At 41.5% G+C, this 18,481-nt stretch overlaps 1 protein-coding gene across 2 annotated transcripts; it reads left to right on the forward strand.

Annotated features, from left to right (window-relative positions):
• The first annotated feature begins 50 nt into the window (after positions 1-50).
• BCL7B (BAF chromatin remodeling complex subunit BCL7B) lies at positions 51-16,819 on the forward strand. 2 transcript variants are annotated; one of them, XM_032459560.1, is made up of 6 exons: positions 51-283; positions 3,135-3,210; positions 12,362-12,458; positions 14,673-14,864; positions 15,433-15,512; positions 15,771-16,819. In XM_032459560.1, the coding sequence occupies exons 1-6, from the start codon at positions 192-194 to the stop codon at positions 15,861-15,863; spliced, it is 630 nt and encodes a 209-aa protein (XP_032315451.1). In that variant the 5' UTR covers positions 51-191; the 3' UTR covers positions 15,864-16,819. The 2 variants fall into 2 exon arrangements, with proteins under 2 accessions (XP_032315451.1, XP_032315452.1); XM_032459561.1 differs by having other exon boundaries at positions 14,673-14,843.
• The last annotated feature ends 1,662 nt before the right edge of the window (positions 16,820-18,481 follow it).

Raw genomic sequence — 18,481 nt, forward strand, 5'->3', positions numbered from 1 at the left:
GCGGGGCGCGCAGGCGCACTGATGGCTCGAGCCCCAGGGGGCGGGCGGGTGCGCGCGCTTACTCGCGCACGCGCTCACGGAGGGGGCGACGGCTGCGGTGACGCTGTTGCGCCTGGCGGGTGGCGGCGCGTGAGGCGCGCGATTCTCCGTGTCTTGGGAGCAGTGCCCCGGCCCCCGCCGCACCCGCCGCCATGTCGGGCCGGTCGGTCCGGGCCGAGACCCGCAGCCGGGCCAAAGACGACATCAAGAAGGTGATGGCGGCCATCGAGAAAGTGCGGAAATGGTGAGGGACTGGAGCTGAGGGTACTCGCGGGGTCGCTGGCCCAAGCCCAAACAGCAGCGAACTGGCGGGCTGGGTGGGAGCCGACCGGCAGGCGCTGGGGGGAGGGGGAAGCGGAGAAGGCGGGAGGAAGGTGCCGCTCGTGTTGGCGTGAGGTCAGAGGGCGCGCCGGCTGCGACCAACCAGCGGGTCCCCCGGCTTGCGGACCCGCCCATCTGCCCTCCGGCAGTGCGGTGCCTGGGGATGCTGCTGGCTTCCGGCCGCTCTTCGTCCACAGGTCCTGGCTTGCACGCCGATCCTCGTGCGGTCGTCTTCCTCGCGCCCGCCTCTCTCAGGAGCCTTTTGGTTCTTAACTGTCCCTAATAATAGCTAACAGTTTTTGAGAGTTTCCCGTTGGGCAGACTGAGCGCTCTACGTATTAAGTCGTCTAAGTTAGGTGAGAACTTTTTGGTAAACCTACCTCCCACGGGACCAAGCGGTAATAGGAATCCCCCTGTCGTTCCTCTAATACTGGCCCGCACGCCGCGAGCTGAGTAGGCATTTTCTCTTGGTGGCCTGGGGGCTGTTAATAGAGGAGTCGGGATCTACTCCTCGTTTGAAAACAGCTCCTATAACATTCATTGTAGGCGTGCGTTGACCTCCTATTTTGTACCAGGAACTCCAATGCGTTATCACCTTAAACTTTCACAAGCAAGTAATTGTGCCAACTTCTTGAATATTTTTCTCTAGCTGATTATTAGTATAATTTTTAAGCCCGCGTAAGTGTTAGCTCTCTCCAGGAAGCCTTTTCCAAGCCCTCCTGCCCTGCATCCTCCACCCCTTTTAGGGTCATCATTACCTGGGACTTTATTTGCATGTTTATTTGTCCATTTGTCCGAAAGACTCAGTCCCCTATCGCTTTATCTCTAAGAGTTTCATGTATAGTTGGACTCATAAATACTAATTAATGATTTTTCCCCTCCAAATTTCATCCTAGGTTTTTTGGTGAAACCCAAGAATAAATGGGCATACCTTTCTCTTCTGGCACCTCTGTCCCCACTTGTAGCCTAGGGCAGGTGACCTTCTCTCACTTGGAATTCTGTACCAGCCTCCCTATGATCTCCCTTCTTCAGGGCTGACTAATTCCCCAGTCCATTCATCATTTTGCATTTTTCTCAAGTGTGAATCTTCTGGCATTCCCCCTCTTAGCAAATAATGTTTCATTGATCTCTTTTGATCTTAGGATAAAGACCAAAGATGATCCTTCCTGCCTCACCAGCCTGGCTCAAACTGCCCTCTTTCCCAGGATGCTGGCCATCTTTCAATAGGTGCCACACCACTACTGTTGCCTGGCATCCTTCCTCTACCCTCCCCTCCTCCTTGCCTAGGTAACTCCTAGCTCTGCTCTAAAGGTGCTTCCTAAAGGACATCTTTCAGGATCCCCAGTCCAAATCAGGTCCCCTACATAGGATTTTCCATAATTGTGTTAGGTTGAACCATAAGACATTTCCTATAATTGCCTTTGTAACCTGCAGAAATGGCAATTTGATATGATTAAACCTAATGGTTAGGTTTATGACTGTGGAATGAGTTGCGTGATGTCTGTTTTCAGTTGGAATGCGGGCTCCATGAGGGTTGAGACTGCATCTTGTTCTCTGTGTGCCCAAGGCCTAGCATAGGATTTTGCATATTAAATATTTGTTGAATAGATGAGGAGATGGAGTGGCTTATCTGGAAATTAATTCCAGTTTTCTAAGTCATTAGTTCATTTTTCTTTCTGTTACATCATGGTCTCTACATTTCTGTGATGTCATCATTTGCTGAATAGCATCATCAGTAGCAACAGTAACAGCAGTTATATTTTTTGCTTTTTTGTTCTCACATTTGGGCTTGAAACTTTCAGAAGTCATACTTAAGGCGCCCCAACTCTGGTTGTCCATAATCTATGCCCAGGGATGTCACTTGCTTTCCCTAGATATGAGGGGCAGGAGTGGGGAAAAAACTCATTTTTTAAAGTTTTTTTATTTTAAATTTTTTTTAGGGGGGAAGTTAATTAGTCTTGTTTGTTTGTTTGTTTAAAGGGAGGTACTGGGAATTGAACCATGGACATCTTGCATGCTAAGCATGCACTCTAACCACTGAGCTGTACCCTCCCCCTAAAACTCATTTTTTTTAAAGCATATCTTAAAAATAACTTACTCTATCAAGTAAAACCTTAAAGCAGTCTTTTCATGGCTTGGCCTTCACCTCTTTCAGAAGCCAGTATGAGGCTCAGTTCTGTTAGCTGGAGGCATCCTGTCCTGCTCCTGTGATTATTTTTAATTGGAATCGTGTTTCAATCCAGAGTTCCACAGGAGTCATAGGAGTTCTGCCTTCCATTGGGATATCCTGATCTTACTCTTTCAGCCTTCTTCCTTGCCACCTTTGTGTGTTACAATGATTTCTTTACTTATTTTTTCATTCCTATGAGTTCGAAAGGTATATAAGAGATCCTGTCTTATATATCTTTTATCACCTGCAGGGCCTTTTGTAATAGGCCTTTATAAATATCAATGGAATTGAATTAATTTGGGGGAAATAAAGAAGTGATGCCAGATATATGGTTGAATTTGAAAATAATGCTGATACTCTAAAGTGCCGTAGTCTGGGAAGAAAAAAGATTTTGGTGCACTGTACATGAGCAGAGGTGGCAGGTAGAGGATTCTGAGCCAAAGGAATTTGATGGAGAAGTCTTTCTGGAAGGGATGCCCTGGAAGGTAAGGAAGTTTAGAAGACATTTAAAATTGAAGGAATGATCTGCTGAGAAGTAGAAAAGCACAAGTTATGAACAAAAAATATATTTTATTATCAGTTCTAAGAAGTGTCTTTATTTTAGGGAGAAAAAGTGGGTGACTGTGGGTGACACGTCCCTTAGGATATTTAAGTGGGTTCCTGTGACGGACAGCAAGGAGGTAAGTGTGGAAGAAAATCAAAACAACCAAAAGGTACCATCTTTCTTTTTTTCTTTCTTTGTTGCTTCTTAATTATAATGGAATTTATTCCCCAGAATTGAGTTGAAAATACTTCAAGGCACCCTCTGTCATTGGTTCATGCAAAGCCACTTATTTTATTATTTTCTCCCTTTATTCCCTTTCCTTAACCTGTTCCTCTTTTCCAGGGTTTGGCAAACTACAGCCCAGGCCTGCTCTCTGTGATTGTCTGTGTAGTTTTATTTGAACACAGTTGTGCCCATTGGTTTCCTTATTGTCTGTGGCTGTGTTGAGTCGTGATGGCAGAGTTGAGTACTTAACATAAGAGCTAGTGGCCTGCAAAGCCTAAAATGTTTATTATCCGGCCCTATCAGAAAAGTTTGTGGACTTTTCCTTTTATCCAATTAGCCTCCTTCTGTAGTGTATACCTTTCTAATTCGTCTTCCGTGGATTTATTTGGACGCTTCTACTTTGAAAAATACATAGCATTGTTTCATATTTACATATTTTAAAAGTTTGCATCTATTTATAGATTGCATTGTAAATCCTTATTTTCCTTTTGTTTTGGGGACCTCTATATGTTTCTGTAATTGTAAATAAAGTTATTACCTTTGACTCTTGCACTGTATTCTCTTATGTGCAGTGACCACGTTTGTCTATACATTCCCTGGGTGATAAACACTCAGGTTTCTCCAACTCTTCTTTTTCTAATTGTTTTTAAATGAACTGAAGTATAAAACACCTACCGAAAAGTATATAAAATTGGGGAGGGTATAACTCAGTGGTGGAGTTTGTGCTTAGCATGCACAAGGTCCTGGGTTCAACCCACAGTACCTCCATTTAAACAAACAAACAAACAAACAAACAAACCTAATTAACTCCCTCCCAAAAAGAAAAAATAATTTAAAAAAAACCCAGCTTGGGCAAAAAATAGAGCATTGCCGACTCCTCCTGAAGCCTCTGTGACTCTTCCCAGTGTCTCCCTCCCTCCCCTCTAGAGGATATCGCTCTCTTACTTTTGCTTTTCTGATCACTTCTTTAGTAATTTGTAAACATTTTTTAACTTTATATAAACAGTGTCATGAAGTATCTGTTTTTGTGTGTCTTGCTTTTTTTGCCCAGCATGATGTTTATAAAATCATCCATGTTTCTGGAGCTGTTGGTTCCTTTTCATTGCTGTGTGGAGTTTATAGGTCTGTACCATAATTTTATCTTTTCGGTTCTCTTTTAGGTGGATATTTGGGTTTTTTCCAGTTTGAGATAATAGGAACAATGTTCCTGTGAACATTCTTACTCAGTATATGGGTCAATATATATGTGAGTTTTCTTAGGATATATTCCTAGGAGTGGAATTGCTGAATCTTAGGATAATTTAGACCTATACTAGCTAATACTAAACTGTTTCCTAAAGTTGTTGTACCAGTGTATATTCCCACCAGAAATACGAGAGTTCTCATTGCTCCAAATACTCATCAATAATTGGTTATTGTTAGACTTAATATGTAAAGACATCTCATTGTGGTTTTAATTTGAAAACTAATTATGTAATTACTAAAGAGATGGAGAATCTTTTCAATATCCTTTTAGTGGTTTAGGAAGTGCCTGTTTAAGTCTTTTTGGCTGTGGTCTTTTTCTTGTGACTTGTAGGGATTCTCTGGGTTCTGGACACATATTCTTTATTGATTATACAGTGTCCATTCCTTTTCCCATTCCATGGCTTGTCTTTGCTCTCTACTTATGCTGCCTTGAGAAAAAGAAGTTTTTAATTTAATGTAGACAAAATAATCTTTTTTTTTTATAATTAGTGCTTTTAAATGTCTTAAATCTTTTCCTTCTTTGAGACCACAAATATATTCTTCCATATAATCTTATATAAGCTTATTATTCTGTTCCCATTTAAAATATACCTGGAGTTGATTTTTGCGTATTTTGGGGGGTGGGGGAGGTAATTAGGTTTATTTATTTATATTTGGGGTGGGGAGAGGTAATGAGGTTTTAACGGAAGTATTGGGGATTGAACCCAGGATCTTGTGCATGCTAAGCATGCACTCTACCACTAAGCTATACCCTCCCCTCTGATTTTTGTGTATTTTGAAGGTGGGGCCCAATTTCATTTTTTTCAATGTAAGCATGCATTTGTCCCACCACTTAAGAAAACTGTTCTTTTCCTCCTGCTCTGTAGAACCACCTTTGTCATAATTCAAGTGTCTGCATATGGGTCTATTTGTGACTGTGTGTGCCTCTAGCTTTTTTGGTAGCACAGGTGACTGGTGGACATCCCTTAAGCCATTCTCCTTGAGGACTTATGGGAGGTTTTCTGTGGATTAGATGCCCAGGAGTGAGATTGCTCTGTTATCTGCATAGCTGTTTTTACTACACGCTGCCAGATCTCTCTCCTGAACAGCTGTGTTGTATAGTTAGTACACTTCCCCAGTGCTGGGGGGTTCCCGTTTTCCACATCTTCATCGACATTCAATGTTATCTAACTCCTGATTCCTAAATCCTGCCAGTCTAAGAGATGTAAAGTAGTAGCTCTGTTTATTTGTATCTCTCTGATTACTGATGAGGTTGATCATTTTTGTGTGTTCAGATTTCCTTTTTATCCATTTAGATTTCCTCTTCTCTGATTTCTTATATTTTCCTTATTCTTGTATTGGGTTTCCTGTCTTTAGTTTTCTGATTTGCATGATGCCTTTGATTAGCATTCTAGATACAGAAAACTCTAGTCACTTTTATATTTTATTTTCGGGGTTTTGTTTCAAAACTGTTCTCCATTCCATGGTCATAGAGAACTTCTTCATCTTCTATTAGCTTTTTAGTTTTTGACTTTGACATTTAGAGCTTTAATCCTTGTAGGTTTTTTGTTTTTATTTAAATGGTGAATATATGGATCTAATTTTAATTTTCCTTCATGCAGTGAGCCATTTCCTGTAATACGGTTCACTGCATAGTCTGTCCTTTCCCACTGGTTTGTGATGTTATCTCGATTGTATGCCATATTCATATGCTTTGTTGTTTTTGAGTTCTTTTTTTTTTTGTGTTGTTTTATCTGTTTTAGATAGATTTATTTGCTCTCAGTTCTTAGTGTGTCTTAATGTTAAGTAGGATGGGTTTTCTCTCTTGCTGTAGGTTTTGGAAAGATAGTCTTTACCAAAATGAATAATTCCCTTCTCTCTTTTCTTTTTTTTGGGGGGGTGGTGGTTTATAAATATTTATAAAAATTGAAAGTTTGTTCTTCTATCCCATGAGCATCCATTCAGCTGCCTCTCAGCTGGTAAGCAGCATGACTGCTGCTGTCATAACTGCCTGTGAAATCTTAGGGTAACTGAAGGTCTGCCTTTACTTAAAACTCCTTCCATGCCTTGTAGCAACCCATCTCTTCACACCTTTATACAAAGGGTTTCCAAAATCTGCATGCCAAGCAAGCCATCCACAGATAAAAACATACAACTGGTAGCAAAAAAGTTGGTCCGGGTACATCAGAAACTCAGTCTACCTGTTCAGCTTCCAGCTAATTCTGCTTAGTGCCTGTCTGCCCACGGATACTATGCAAAGCCTGTGCTGTAGGATCTGGGAAGAAAGTTTCACGTGAACAGGTGCAATCTCAGTGTTCTCTCAGTCACTATTTTGTGTGCCTCAGCCCTTCTCTTTTTACTTTTCTAAGACTTATTAAAATTACGAATAGATGTTGGGCTTTATCTAGCTGCTTTTCCTCCATTTACTTAAATGTTCATGTGACTTCTCTAATCTATAATCTATTAAAATGAAGAATTATATTAATGGAGTTTCTGATGTTGAACCATTCTTTCATTCTTAAGACAAATTCTACTTGCACGTGCCTTTTTTCCCCCATATAATATTACATTCATTTTGCAAATATTTCTTTTAAAACATTTCATCTGGTTCATAAGTAAAATTGGTCTATAATTTTCTTTTCTTAATGCTGTCTTGACCTTGTTTTGGTATTAAGATTACACCAGCCTCTTAAAATAAGTTAGGCAATTTCCCCTCTTTTGATTTCTAGAACAACTTGTTCAAAATGAGAAAATTTGATGGAACTTATATTTAGTACTTTCTGGGCCTTTGGGTGAAGGTGAGGAGTGTTGATTTTCATTACAGTGGCTTTAATGGTGATGTATTTACGTTTTCTCTCTCTCTTTTTTTTGTACTTATTTTGCTCTCTTATATATTTTACAGAAGTGTATCCATTCCAGGTAGGCCATTGGTTCTTTAATAGGGGACAGTGCTGGGTCTTCCTCTTTCCCCACCTCCCCAGGAGAGCTTGGAAATGAGGCAGGGCATTTTTTGGTTGGCCAGTGATGCTAAACGTTTGGCAATGCATGATTCAGTCCTGTGCAGTAAGAATTAATTGGCCTGTCCTGAATGCCAGCAGTACGTACGCCTGCTGAAGAACACTCATCAGAGTTTTCAGGTGTACTGCTATGTAGTTATTTATAATATTCTTTTGTACTTTAAAGTCTCTGTTACATTGGTAATTATTTTGCCTCTTTCACATTTGTTATTTGCATTTTTTCCATAGTATGATCCTAAAATCTTCATAAAAAAGTCATTTTGTAATTTTTGTTAATCTTTTCTTTTGTTTGCTTTGTTCTCTATTTCATTAGTTTCTGCCATTATTTCCTTTGTTTTATTGAGTTAACTCTGTTCTTTGTCCAGCTTTTTGTATTGAACACTTAGCTTTTTTTCCCTAATTTTTCTTTTCTTTTTAAATACATTTCTCTTCTTTGTTTCCCACAAATTTTGACATATCTGAATGTCAGAATGTTATTGATGATGTAAGTTTTCCATAAGTTTCTCTTTGGTTTCCTCTTTACCAAAGGTTATTTAATAGAATGATTTTTAGTTTCCACATAGATTTTTTTTTTGAGCTATCCTTTTAAAATTGGTGTTTAATTTCATTGAATTGGTAGGATATTAGTTCTTTGGGATTATTGGGACTTTTTGTGACTTGGTACATGATTGATTTTTGGACAGTTCAGTTATGATTAAAACACATATACTGTCTAAATAGGAAATTAAAACAGTTGAATTTATGTTATCCAAATCTTCTGTATCTTTGCTTGCTTTTGTATGTTTATATGTTTCTGAGAGGGGTATGTGAAATTGTTGGTTTGTTTGCTTCTTCATGGCTGTTGGGTCGGTTGTCACTTTTGTAGTCTGAAGCTCTGTTTTTGAAACATGTTTGGTTATTTCATGGTTGGGGTTTTTTTTTTTCAGTTTTCAGTTTTATTAGGTAGAATTGTTACAATTTGCGCATATACAGTGTATTGCATATAAATGCATATACACAATATACTGCACATTTAAAAAATTTTACATATATGTACTGCTCATTGTTTCTAAGAACGTTTAGAGCTTTAGCTTTTTAAACTTACATAGTTAATCAAAGGAATAAAGCCAACCACAAAGTAAGAATTTATTTCATGATTGTTATCTCTTCTTGACCTGTTCTTCCCTCTACCTGTGTGTAATATCCCTCTTTGTCCATTATGTCCAGCCCTTTTTCACCTCAAATTCTGTTCTACCTGATACTACAATTTCTGCTGTGTCATCTTTTGTATTTGTATTCTAGCATGTCTTACAGTTCTCTTTTGCCTCTCTTTTGCCTTTGACGGTTTCTGCTTATTGGGCATATTAGGTTAAACTTTAGCTGTGGGTGACAGAGAACTCCAAATAGCAATGGTTTAAGAAGGAAGTTTTATTCTTAGAGGAAAAGACTAAGCAGTCCAGGGCTGGTGTGGTACTACTTCTGCTCTAAGAGTCCTCAGGGACCCAGCATTTCTACTGGTTTTTTTTTGTTTTTTGTTTTTTTTTAGGGAGTAATGGTTCTATTCGTTTTACTTTATTTCTATTGTGGTAAAATACACGTAACAATTAACTTTACCATGTTAGCCATTTTTAAGTGTACAGGTCAGTAGTGTTGAGTACATTCACCTTGTTGTGTGATCCATCTCCAGAACTCTTCATCCTGCAAAGGTAAAACTCTATACCTGTTAAACAATTCTCCACACCTCTGTTCCGAGCTTGACCTGGTATTCCAGCCATCATTCATCATACTCAAGTGCGAAATTCTAGGTTCAAAATAATTTTCTTTCAACATTTTGAATTAGTTAATTGTGCTTCTGGTTTGCCGTTGAGAAATCTAATGTCAGTCTAATTCTTCATTCTTTGTCGGTGCTTCTCTTACACTCCTGGAAACTTAGAATTTCTTCTCTTTGATCTCCTGGAACTTTTCTAAGAATATCCTGTAATGTTCACATCTAGCTTCATTTCTTAACTGTTTGTTTTATCTCTTTATTTTTTCTTCATATATTCTGACTTCTCAGCCTAGTTTTTAGTCATTAATTTTTTTTCTTCAGCTGTTACTTGTTTCTGCTAATAAACTCATTCACTTAATTTTTATTTTGAACAATTTTACTACTCATACCAAATTTCCTCAGTTGGTGGTTGTTTAAAACAACTTTCTAGTATCTATCTTTCTGAGGAGATTTACTATGTTTTAAATTTTTTTGTCCTATTGGTCTGCTTCTTCTGGTTTAGCTTGTTCTGTTTGTTGCCTTTCATGGTGCTTGTTTACCTCCAGTGTCTAATTAGTTTTTTTCTGTGTATTCATCTTTTATTTCTTTTGACTCTGAGCTGCTTTGGCTAGAAATGTGTAAACGAAGGGAGGATGTAGCCTAAACTCTGTGTTCCCTCCTCTAAATGAATTTAGGGGATTGGGTTAGCCTCCAGGTTCAGCCCTTCCCACCCACTCCCATCTTCCCCTGACTCCCAGGGAACTCCCTAGTACCAGTCTTCTGCTTGCTGCCTTTATCTGGAAGCAGCCATCATCGCCAAGCTCAAGGAGCTGGTGGGTGAAAGTTAGGGGGACTCTGGAGTCACCTTTTATTTTTCCTCTAACCCTGGTTCTGGTGATGCCATTACCCATGAGGGCCAAAGATCAGGCTGCTAGATCTCTCTGGTGTGTGCATATGAGGGGGAAGGACACTGCTAACCCCCTACCCCACCCGTTTCTCACGTATAAGCCATTGGCCCTTTCCTATTTCAAGTTCTCCCTGTTCAGGACTCCTCTCTGGAGGGCTTCTCACAGTGTTTGTGTTGGTTTCTGAGCTGGAACCTGAGGGCCATCAGTTTATCTATGTTCCAGTGGTCCATGGTAAAGTCCCATCTTCTAAGGTATTAGCGTAGACCTGTTAGGTTAGGAAAAAGTGAAAAATAGTGATCAAATTGGTAAAGAAAAACATGTGAAGGATACCAGGGAGTGGGACACTGCTGATGGGAGAGGAAATTGGCACAAACTTTTATACATACTTAAAAGCTTAATTAACTAGATGGTGGGAACCCTTTCACAATGTATACCTTTATCAGATCACCACAGTGTACAGTTTAAATATCTTATAATTTTATTTGTCAGTTATACCTCAGTAAAGTTGAGATCGGAGATGCTTTCACAATGTTTATGCCTTTGATCTAGAAATTTACTCTCTAGGAATTTATCCTCAGGAGATAACCATGATGCCTACACAGTACATCTTCAGTGTTGAGCATTACAGTACTGTTTGCAGTATTTTTAAGTTGCAAGCAAAATAAAGATCTTATTGTAGAGAATTCATTAAGTTATCATGCACCCATATGTTATAAAGCTTTGTAACTATTTTAAAAGGTAGTGTAGATTACTCAATGGCATAGGAAAATGTTTTTAATATGGTGAATGACGGAGGGGAAGCAAATTATAATACTGAATCATGATCCATTTTCATACAAATATAAGTATAGGTTGTCTCTGGTTGTACAGGTGATTTTCATTTCTTTCTCTGTATTTTCAGAATTTCCTATAGTGAATGCATATTATATAGGGGCACAGAATCATTGAAATAAAGATAAATGAGAGATCAGAAAAAAAATAATGATAAATTCAGAGGTTGGCATGAGTGTTGTGATGCTCGTACACCAAATATATTGCCATCCGCCTTGTAGAGAGTGGTGGGAGACAGTGTATTTCAAGAAAAATTGTATATTTATACTTTCTGATCTAGAAAGTATTTTTTGAGGATTTATCCAAATAAAGATAATCCAGGAAAAAGTGAAAGTTGAGCATAGTAGCAAGAAATAAACATAATCCTAAATAAGGTACAGCTGAATGTCCACTAGTTAAGTAGTGATTAAGTGGTTGTGGTACACAGGATGTTATGCAGCTAGTAAAAATCATGTTCATATAGCCCGTATAGTAAAACGATAAAGTGTAATTACATTAAAATTTTGCCTGAATATGAAAAAATGAAGGGAAGGACACATATAAATGTGTACAGTTGATTTACTTGCGAGATAGGTTTGAGAGTATTAACAAGAACTAAGTTGTATTACTAGAACAATGTATGTACAATAAATAGACATGTCTAAAAATTATGGATTAGTAAATTTGAGATTATCCAGATTTGAACTTTTGGCTGTTGGGATGCTCTTATTTGCAAATGCTTGGATTGACTATTTGCCTTCCTGTGGGCTTGTTTGTTGCAAGCTAGTGCTTACCTTCCCGCTGCAGTTCCCCCACACGTGTAGCTGCGTCCTGCTTGAAGGAGAGAATGTTACAGGCAGAGGTGGACATCAGGTGATCGTTTTGAATGGATGGGGTTGATTGGTCAGGAACAGAGACAGCAGGGGCCCTTGTCCTGTCCCTGCTTGCAGTATATGTCAAGTGACTCCTTCCTTTGTCCAGCTAGGGATCCTTTCTTTCACTTTTATTTTCCTGCTGTGCTACTAAAACAGGACTCTCTCAAATGAGTATTTTGTGTTTCTCACCCATCCACACAGGGAAGAATTGGATAGAGCGTTCTGATCAGGGCAGAAAAGCACTGCAGGGAGCTCTAGGGGAACCATACATACCGCCTCTCACTTGTGATTCATGATGTTAGCGCTGGAAGGGTCCGTTTTACTAATAGAGACACCGAGGCTTGGGGCCACCTTGTCCAGGATTCCACTGTTCTTTGGGTCCTGGGTTCTGAAACTGCTGTCGCTCCTCCTGTTCCTAATCCAGATCTCTGAGGTGTCTCAGCACCTTCTCTCTCTCTGTGAGTCTTGGCTCTGTCATATTCCTCTTTTTTTCCTTTTCTAGAAAGAAAAGTCAAAATCGAACAGTTCAGCAGCCCGGGAACCTAATGGCTTTCCCTCTGATGCCTCAGCCAATTCCTCTCTCCTTCTTGAATTCCAGGGTGAGTTGCATCCATATGTCTTCCTTGCAGGAAAATGAAAACTTGGATGACCCACTAATAAGAAGAAGAATAGTCTGTGTGTCATTTCAGTGCCTACTGTTTTTCTGGTATCTTGCTAGGCACTTTGCATAAGTCTTTTCATTTAAACCTCGCAATAACCCTGCAAGATAGACAATAGTATCCTCATTTTCCAGTTAAGGAAACTGAGGCTCAGAGAGATGAAGTCATGTATCTAAAGTCACATCACTCCTAAGTGACAGACTCCGTGTTAGGTCCTGGTTTTCTGAGTCAAAAGCTCTTTTCTTTAGACTGTGTATTTTATGAGACTGTCTGGGAGGAGGCTACCCACAGCCAGGTTGTCTGCCTGTCCACTGTTAGTGCAAGTTCTGCCCCCTAAACCAGTCTTCAGGAAACATCCCGCCTGAGTCAGCACTGCACTCATAATGGCAGTGGCATTACTGCCACTGTGTGGCAGTTACTGTTTATGAAGCACTTTCTCTTCAGTTTCTCGTATTTATCCTTGCATCAGCCTGTGATAGAAGCCAGGCAGTTAGCATCGGCCCTGTTTAAGGAAACTGATATTTGGAGAAGGAAAGTGTTTGTCTAAGTTCACAAGTGACAGAGCTTTATTCTTTTTATAATAAAATGCTGCTCCCATTTTAGTGTAGAAGGTAGCCGTCTCTGTGGGATAAAGGTTGGAAAGGGCTTATGATTTTCTCTTTGGAACTAGACTGGGAGCGTGCAGGTCTCCCTTCCTCACCTCTTCCCCAGCCCCCGCAAGGTCAGCGTGATACAGGAAGAGAATACAACGGGAAAGGTCTCTGGCTCTGTGCGAGGTGTTCAGTCATCATAAAGCTCTGGGAGACAGAGGAGGTTGCGTTTCCTCAGTTTGGCCACCATCTCATCCTTTTCATTCAGTGAACATTTAATGAGCTCCAACTTTGCGCCAGGTACTGTGTACTGTGCTGGAGATTGAAGGGCCGGTAAGCCACAAAGCCTGCCTGCCCAGAGTGTAATGGAAGGAGACTGGTGTGTTAAGTAGTAAATGCAGGTGTGCGCAGGATACAGCAGGAGCGTAAAAAAGAGGGTGGTCATTTCCACCCAGAGTAGGCTGGGGCACGGCTCTGGGAAGGAAGTTACGCCTGAGCTGAACGTTGGCATGTACAGGGGCTCTCCAGGAAGATGGAAAGAGCACGTCGTACCAGACACCAGCACACAAAGCCGCTCTTAGGTTCGGGTTCAGCTTGGCCGGAGCCGCAGGTGTGTATGGAATAGCAGCAGGCAGTGAGCCTGGAGTTTTTAGGTTGTGATAGGTGTGTCATCTCGTGCCTGCTCAGAGAAACATTAGAGTTTGAAATTTATCTTTTGGGCAGCAGGGATAGTGTTGAAGGGTTTAGAAAGATCACTCTGGCAGTGATGTGAGGTGCAGTGGTAAGACATGAGACCGGAGGAAGGGCAGTGAGGTGGCTGTTGCAGGAGGCCAGGCCTGAGATAATGAGGCCTGAACTATGGCTGTAGGAGAAGGAATGAACACACACAGGTAATACCAGAGCAGTAAGACGGATCAGATTTGGTGACTGGCTGCGGGAGGTGAGGGAGAGAGTAAGGAATTGTTGACTCCTACGTTTTGAACTTGGGAGGTGACTTTAAGCCTTCAGACAGCACTTCCCAGGTGGGATCCCTTGATCCTTGAGGCAGTCAGGTGGAGCCTGGGCAGCCGAGAGGGCCTGAGCTGACCGTCTCTAGACACTATCACCTTCCTTCAGACAGCCAAGGATGGCAGACAGATCTGATCACCTCTTTTCTGCACCTCTTGTGTTACGAGAAAGGTTGAGAGGCATAACTACGTCCCATCCTTCCTTGGACACTGAGAAAATACCAGGTCCCAGCTATAATTGATGGGTAATAAAGAAGTGATTAATAAGCATATCTTGACCTTCCTGAAATATAAATGGACTGTACCTGGTGCTTAAAATATATGCTGTAACATAGAAAATGGTTAAATTAATCAGCTTAGACTCTGTTGATAATTTGCAGTGCACAGAGGCCCCATGAGTGTCTGCCTTTGGTTCAGGGGCCATTTGCAGCCATGACCAATGTGAACCCGACTGTGTCCACACTGCCTGTGGAGACACCAGGCCTTTGGCTCTGTACTGAATTAGTGTTGAAGAGTACCACCCTCAGCTGTTGGCCTTTGTCATGTTTGGTTTTCAGATGAAAACAGCAACCAGAGTTCTGTGTCTGATGTCTATCAACTTAAGGTGGACAGCAGTACTAACTCGAGCCCCAGCCCCCAGCAGAGCGAGTCCCTGAGCCCAGCGCACACCTCTGACTTCCGCACAGATGACTCCCAGCCTCCCACTCTGGGCCAGGAGATCCTTGAGGGTGAGTCTCCGTTGACCCAAGGTGAGCACCTTGGAGGGGCATTGCCTCTTGCTCTTGGTGTTTCTCTTCTTTCGAGTAACAGGTTGGAGAAGCTGCCTCAGGGCCAGGCAGCTTTAAGCCATTTGTTAATCGTTGGGCCGTTTGGGGGAATGGTTGTATTTTCCCCTTTCACAGAATGAAGGAAGAAAAAAGCAACACAGCTGAGTGCCAGGCTCTGTGTAAGGCATTTTTCATATTTGATGCCTCATATATTCTCTCAAAAATCCTATGAAACAGCAGCTGTGACCTCCATTTTACAGATGAGGAAGTAGTCTTTGAAGGGTGAAGTTGCTTGGCCATGATCACACAGTTCGTAACTGGTGGAACCGGATGTTTCCAACTTCATTCCTTCTAACTTTAGAGTTCACGCTCTTTTTGCTATACCCTGTGAATTTCTTCTTACGATCTATAGTGATTCTGCAGCCAGTGTTGCGTCTTCCCCAAGGTTCCTCCACACACCTCCCAGGAAAGCTCTCCCAGCTTGAGGCAGATTCCACAAGAGTCTCTTGCCTTGGGAAACCCTGCAGTCACCCTGCCCTTGCTTTTGCAGAGCCATCTCTTCCTGCCTCGGAGGTTGCTGATGAACCTCCCACCCTCACGAAGGAAGAACCAGTTCCACTAGAGACACAGGTAAGGAGGCACTTGGGTTTCCCAATTTCTAAGAAAAAGTAAGGACTCTGTTGATGTGCATTGAATCTGTAGCATCTCGTGTGCTGTAGTGGGGTGGGGAGGCAGCAGGGGAAACTGGGCTTCCAGGTTATAAGGTAGGGGAGGAAGTTCGGTTATCTGTGAGATGGTTGCAGGTGGGCTTCTGGGCTGTAACTAGGGTGGTTGGGGAAGTCTGGTTCAGAGGGATGGTCCTGTAATTCATGATCTGGCTGCTTCTAGGTTGCTGAGGAAGAGGAAGACTCAGGTGCCCCACCCCTGAAACGCTTCTGTGTGGACCAGCCCGCCGTGCCGCAGGCAGCGTCAGAAAGCTAGCACCACCCTGGCGCCCTTGGCCTCCTGGCCCCACGCCTCTATTTATTGCATTCTGGTTCTGGCTGTGCTGTGTTGCTGGGGTAAGGGCAAGCTCTGGGGTCCAGAGCCTGCACATAGGTGCATTCCGAGCTGGAAGGCTGACATAGGGCTTGGGGTCGCAGCATCATCTTCCCATCCCTGGCACCTTGTCTGCTTGCTCCTGAGAAGAGGAGCACTCATGTCTTTTTTGCACCCCAAGTAGGCTGGAGCATCAGCCACCCCAAGGTTCATCTGTCACCTCCAGGTAGCAGTCTCTGCTCCAGAGCCTCTGGATGGAGCTGCTGGCGCTTCTGCAAGAGGAAAGAGTTGTAGAAGGCAACCTCTAGAGAAGAGGGTGCCTAGGGCTACTTGAACTTGAATGGAGACTGTAGATTCACGGACTTTCCTATAGGGCGAGGGGCCCTGTAGGCTGCTGTTGGAGAATGCCTGAGTGGACTTTGGAGGGAAAGGGAAGGGCTTTTCTCTGCACGAGGGCAGAAAAGTCCATATAGATTTCTTGCCGTCCTGACGCTTCTGCCCATTCCTGAGGTTATCCTGCCTCATGGGCTTTCTAGCTGCTGACAGTCCTTTGTCCCCCACCATAACCATGCCCTTCCCTCAACACACACACGCAGCTTTCCTGTTTTCACCTGGACATTTCATTCCAGCATCCCCTGCCCCCTACCACGGTCCCCAGCACCCCTGCCACAAACTGCCCTAGCAAGAATTTAAGGTTCTGACAACAGTACCCATCCCCACTGTACTCCTTCAGCTCAGACTTTCTAGAAAGTTCCCTTTTCTTTGAAATCTGCATGTTTCGTTGAACTTTGTGATTTTATTTTTTGTTTCAAAAAAGTTTAAGAAAATGGGCAACAGTGAGTGAAGACATATTTTAGCACTGAATAGAATATTTTTAAAATTAAACTATTTGAAATATGTCTTGTTGGTATCTGAGTGCTTCATTCTTGAATGTTGTGGGGACAGGGGCTGGGGTGGTGGTGGCTGAGTGCTTGTGTAGACACCCTGGGCTGGGTCCTGCCCATTGTCTCAACTTTCACAGCGTGACTGTCTGATGAAAATGATTTGAAGGCTCTCTGAAGTTGTCGTGTAGTTCAAATTATACTTCTGTCCCTGTGGACACTGCAGCCAGTGGCCGTGCTTCCGACAGCTTCAGGTCCTTAGGAGGCTGAGTTCTTTTGTTCTTTTTTTTTACTTTTTAAAAATTACAATAAAATACACATACCCTAAAATTTACCATTTTAGCTATTTTTAAGTGGCATTAAGTACATTCACAGTATTGTGCAGTCACCACCACTACCTAGGTCCAAGCGTTTTCATTACCTCGTATCCCTTAAGCAGTCGCTCCCCATTTGTACCCCAACACCAGGGTCCTGGCTATCACAAGTCTGCTTTCTGTCCATGAGTTCTTTTTTGCTCCTGATTCCAAAGGAAAACAATAGAGTCATGGTTGAAAAGAATTCTACCTTCTGTATAGTAAAGAATTTCATTTCTGTATTTCCTAAACAATTCCTCACAGTTCTCTTGGGGGCTCCAGGTATCATGGGTGAGACTAGAATCCCTGTCCATTCTGCTGCCCTGTTTTGTTATCTCTAGTTTGTTTTTTCTTAAAAATTTAACAGAGCGGCGACTAAAATATTGTCAAGTTAAATGTGACCAATACTAGAATTCCCTGTGGTACATAAAGCAAGTATTTCTTAATGTGTTTAAACAAAGGAAGTTTTTCCTTTTGGGGGGCAGGTAATTTGGTTTATTTATTTATTTATTTTAATGAAAGTACTGGGGATTGAACCCAGGACTTCATGCATGCTAAGCGTTCACTCCACCACTGAGCTATACCCTCCCCCTGATAATGTACTTTATAGTAGTTACCCTCCCATCCCAGGTCTAGGATCTAAGCTTGGGTCACATACTGCATTTAATTCTTATGTCTCTTTAATCTCATTTTATTTTATTTTATTTATTTTTAATTGAAGTATAGTCAGTTACAGTGTGTCAATTTCTGGTGTATAGCACAACATCCCAGTAATGCAGATACATACATATATTCATTTTCATATTTTTTATTAAAGATTACTATAAGATTGAATATAGTTCCCTGTGCTATACAGAAGAAACTTGGTGGTTTTTTTTTTTATCTATTTTTATATATAGTGGCTAACATTTGCAAATCTGGAACTCCCAAATTTATCCCCTTTCCTTGGTAACCATAAGATTGTTTACTATGTCTGCAAGTCTGTTTCTGTTTTGTAGATGAGTTCATAGTGTCCGTTTTTTTCTTTTTGTTTTAGATTCCGCATATGAGTGATACCATATGGTATTTTTCTTTCTCTTTCTGGCTTACTTAGAATCTAACAGTCTCTAGGTCCATCCATGTTGCTGCAAATGGCATTATTTTATTCTTTTTTATGGCCGAGTAGTATTCCATTGTATAAATATACCACAACTTCTTTATCCAGTCATCTGTTGATGGACCTTTAGGTTGCTTCCACAATGGCTATTGTATATTGTGTTGCTATTAGTCTCCTTTTAGGACTAATTTTTGGAAGGTGGGTTGATAGGATCTTTCATGTCACTGATAT

The sequence above is a fragment of the Camelus ferus genome, chromosome 18, assembly GCF_009834535.1.
Source record: "Camelus ferus isolate YT-003-E chromosome 18, BCGSAC_Cfer_1.0, whole genome shotgun sequence".
NCBI lineage: Eukaryota > Metazoa > Chordata > Mammalia > Artiodactyla > Camelidae > Camelus > Camelus ferus.

Coding starts and splice junctions, on each gene's coding strand:
- BCL7B (XM_032459560.1), top strand. CDS start 192: ATGTCGGGCCGGTCGGTCCGGGCCGAGACCCGCAGCCGGGCCAAAGAC. Junction 3,211..12,361: donor CTGTGACGGACAGCAAGGAG/GTAAGTGTGGAA, acceptor TTCCTTTTCTAG/AAAGAAAAGTCAAAATCGAA. Junction 14,865..15,432: donor TGAGTCTCCGTTGACCCAAG/GTGAGCACCTTG, acceptor TTGCTTTTGCAG/AGCCATCTCTTCCTGCCTCG.